We start from the raw sequence: 1,448 nt of genomic DNA, 5'->3' as shown, positions 1-1,448 counted from the left end.
TATATATATATATATATTTATGTATGTATAAAGATATATGCATATAATGATATATCTATAATGCATTTAGTTGTACACTCATTTATGTAGAATAAATAACTTATTGCAGTGCATCTATCTAAATCCTGTAGCTTGCTGTGGCCATCGATTACGCACACGCTCTGGCGGAACTACATCAGGAAGTGGCCTATCCCAATTTCAAGAACGCATCTATGGTGTACTGTGACCACAAGCCGTCGAATGTCATGGTGACCTCCAACCTAGAGGTATGGCACAACAATGTATTTAGGTGACTGTTTAGGTATAGAAAAATAATGACGTTTGTGCCAGCATTGTATCGAACTGGGTTGGGGATAAGTGCGAGTGACCATTTCGGGACTTTTATAGTACTGCATTGTATATGTCAGGGCCGTTGTAAGTGAGTCACATGAATGGACCAACGTATTTCATGCAGGAGATGCCTGGACTTACTCTTTCAATCTCGTTTAAACCTGGCATTTTGTATTGCAATGGCAAAAAAGAATCTTGCAAGTCGATGGTAGGGCTGTCTACTATTTTTTGTATCTCTGCCGTACTGTTAATGTGAGCGCATAGGGCGTTTTGCTTCATCATCGGACACTGTGTGGTGTGAGCAGTCTAGTATAGCTTTCTCAGCCCTGATGCGCTACGCCATAGTGTTCGTGAGGGCCGGAACGCATCGAGTACTCGGTAGACCTTTGGACTGCCGCAGGACAAGTCCCTCGGGGTCAGAAAACTGGGCCATACCAGTTTTAATGAACAAGATAACTTGTGGTAAAAGGGTTCTAGGTTTCTAAGGTTTTAGGGTTTAGAGTGGGTGGGCTTTATGGTACAGTTGTATCCACAAGTTTTCTCACTCAACTCATCTACGGCTATGCAGGTGGTCCTAATAGACATGGATGCTATGCCTACCCTCAGTAACATAGATGACAATGGCGAGCCCAAGGCCAAAAAAGTGGACTGCTCGATCAAAGATCCCAATGACATCATGCGCTTGATGGGAGAAGGGTAAGTCATCATAGTCGACCTTTGCTCCTGCACGAACCTTGTGTAGCCAGACTATTCAACCAACCGTTTAATCCATTGAAACGTTCAATTTATACCCGTTTAGCTAAGGAGTTATTGGAGGACCAGAATTGTGCAGATCTTTTCATCTAGAATACTTTTAGCTTTGTGTTAATTGTGGACTTTTGCCTCGTAGATTCGACCTTCGTGAGCCCATTGATGACAAACTGGACAGCTGGTACATGGGAGAGTATTTTAAGAGGTTCATCTTGACAGACCCGCCTCCTCGTTTCGCCGACGAAGTAAAGGACATCATAAAGCGGCTCATGGGAAGGTAGCGTTTCTAATTATTTTGGCACAATTTAGCTATATATATATATATATATATTTATATATATATATATTTATATATTTCTATATATGTT

General features: G+C 41.5%; 1 protein-coding gene across 1 annotated transcript; it reads left to right on the top strand.

Moving 5' to 3' along the window:
* Positions 1-427: 427 nt before the first annotated feature.
* On the top strand, positions 428-1,361 carry SARC_16103 (hypothetical protein; the record flags this gene model as incomplete). The annotated part of the gene is made up of 3 exons (XM_014289787.1): positions 428-538; positions 899-1,026; positions 1,220-1,361. The coding sequence occupies 3 exons, from the start codon at positions 428-430 to the stop codon at positions 1,359-1,361; spliced, it is 381 nt and encodes a 126-aa protein (XP_014145262.1).
* Positions 1,362-1,448: the final 87 nt, after the last annotated feature.

This window comes from Sphaeroforma arctica (assembly GCF_001186125.1).
Source record: "Sphaeroforma arctica JP610 unplaced genomic scaffold supercont1.7349, whole genome shotgun sequence".
NCBI classification, from domain to species: Eukaryota; class Ichthyosporea; order Ichthyophonida; genus Sphaeroforma; species Sphaeroforma arctica.
Note: the sequence above shows the minus strand (reverse complement) of the source record. Positions and strands in the feature narration are given on the sequence as shown.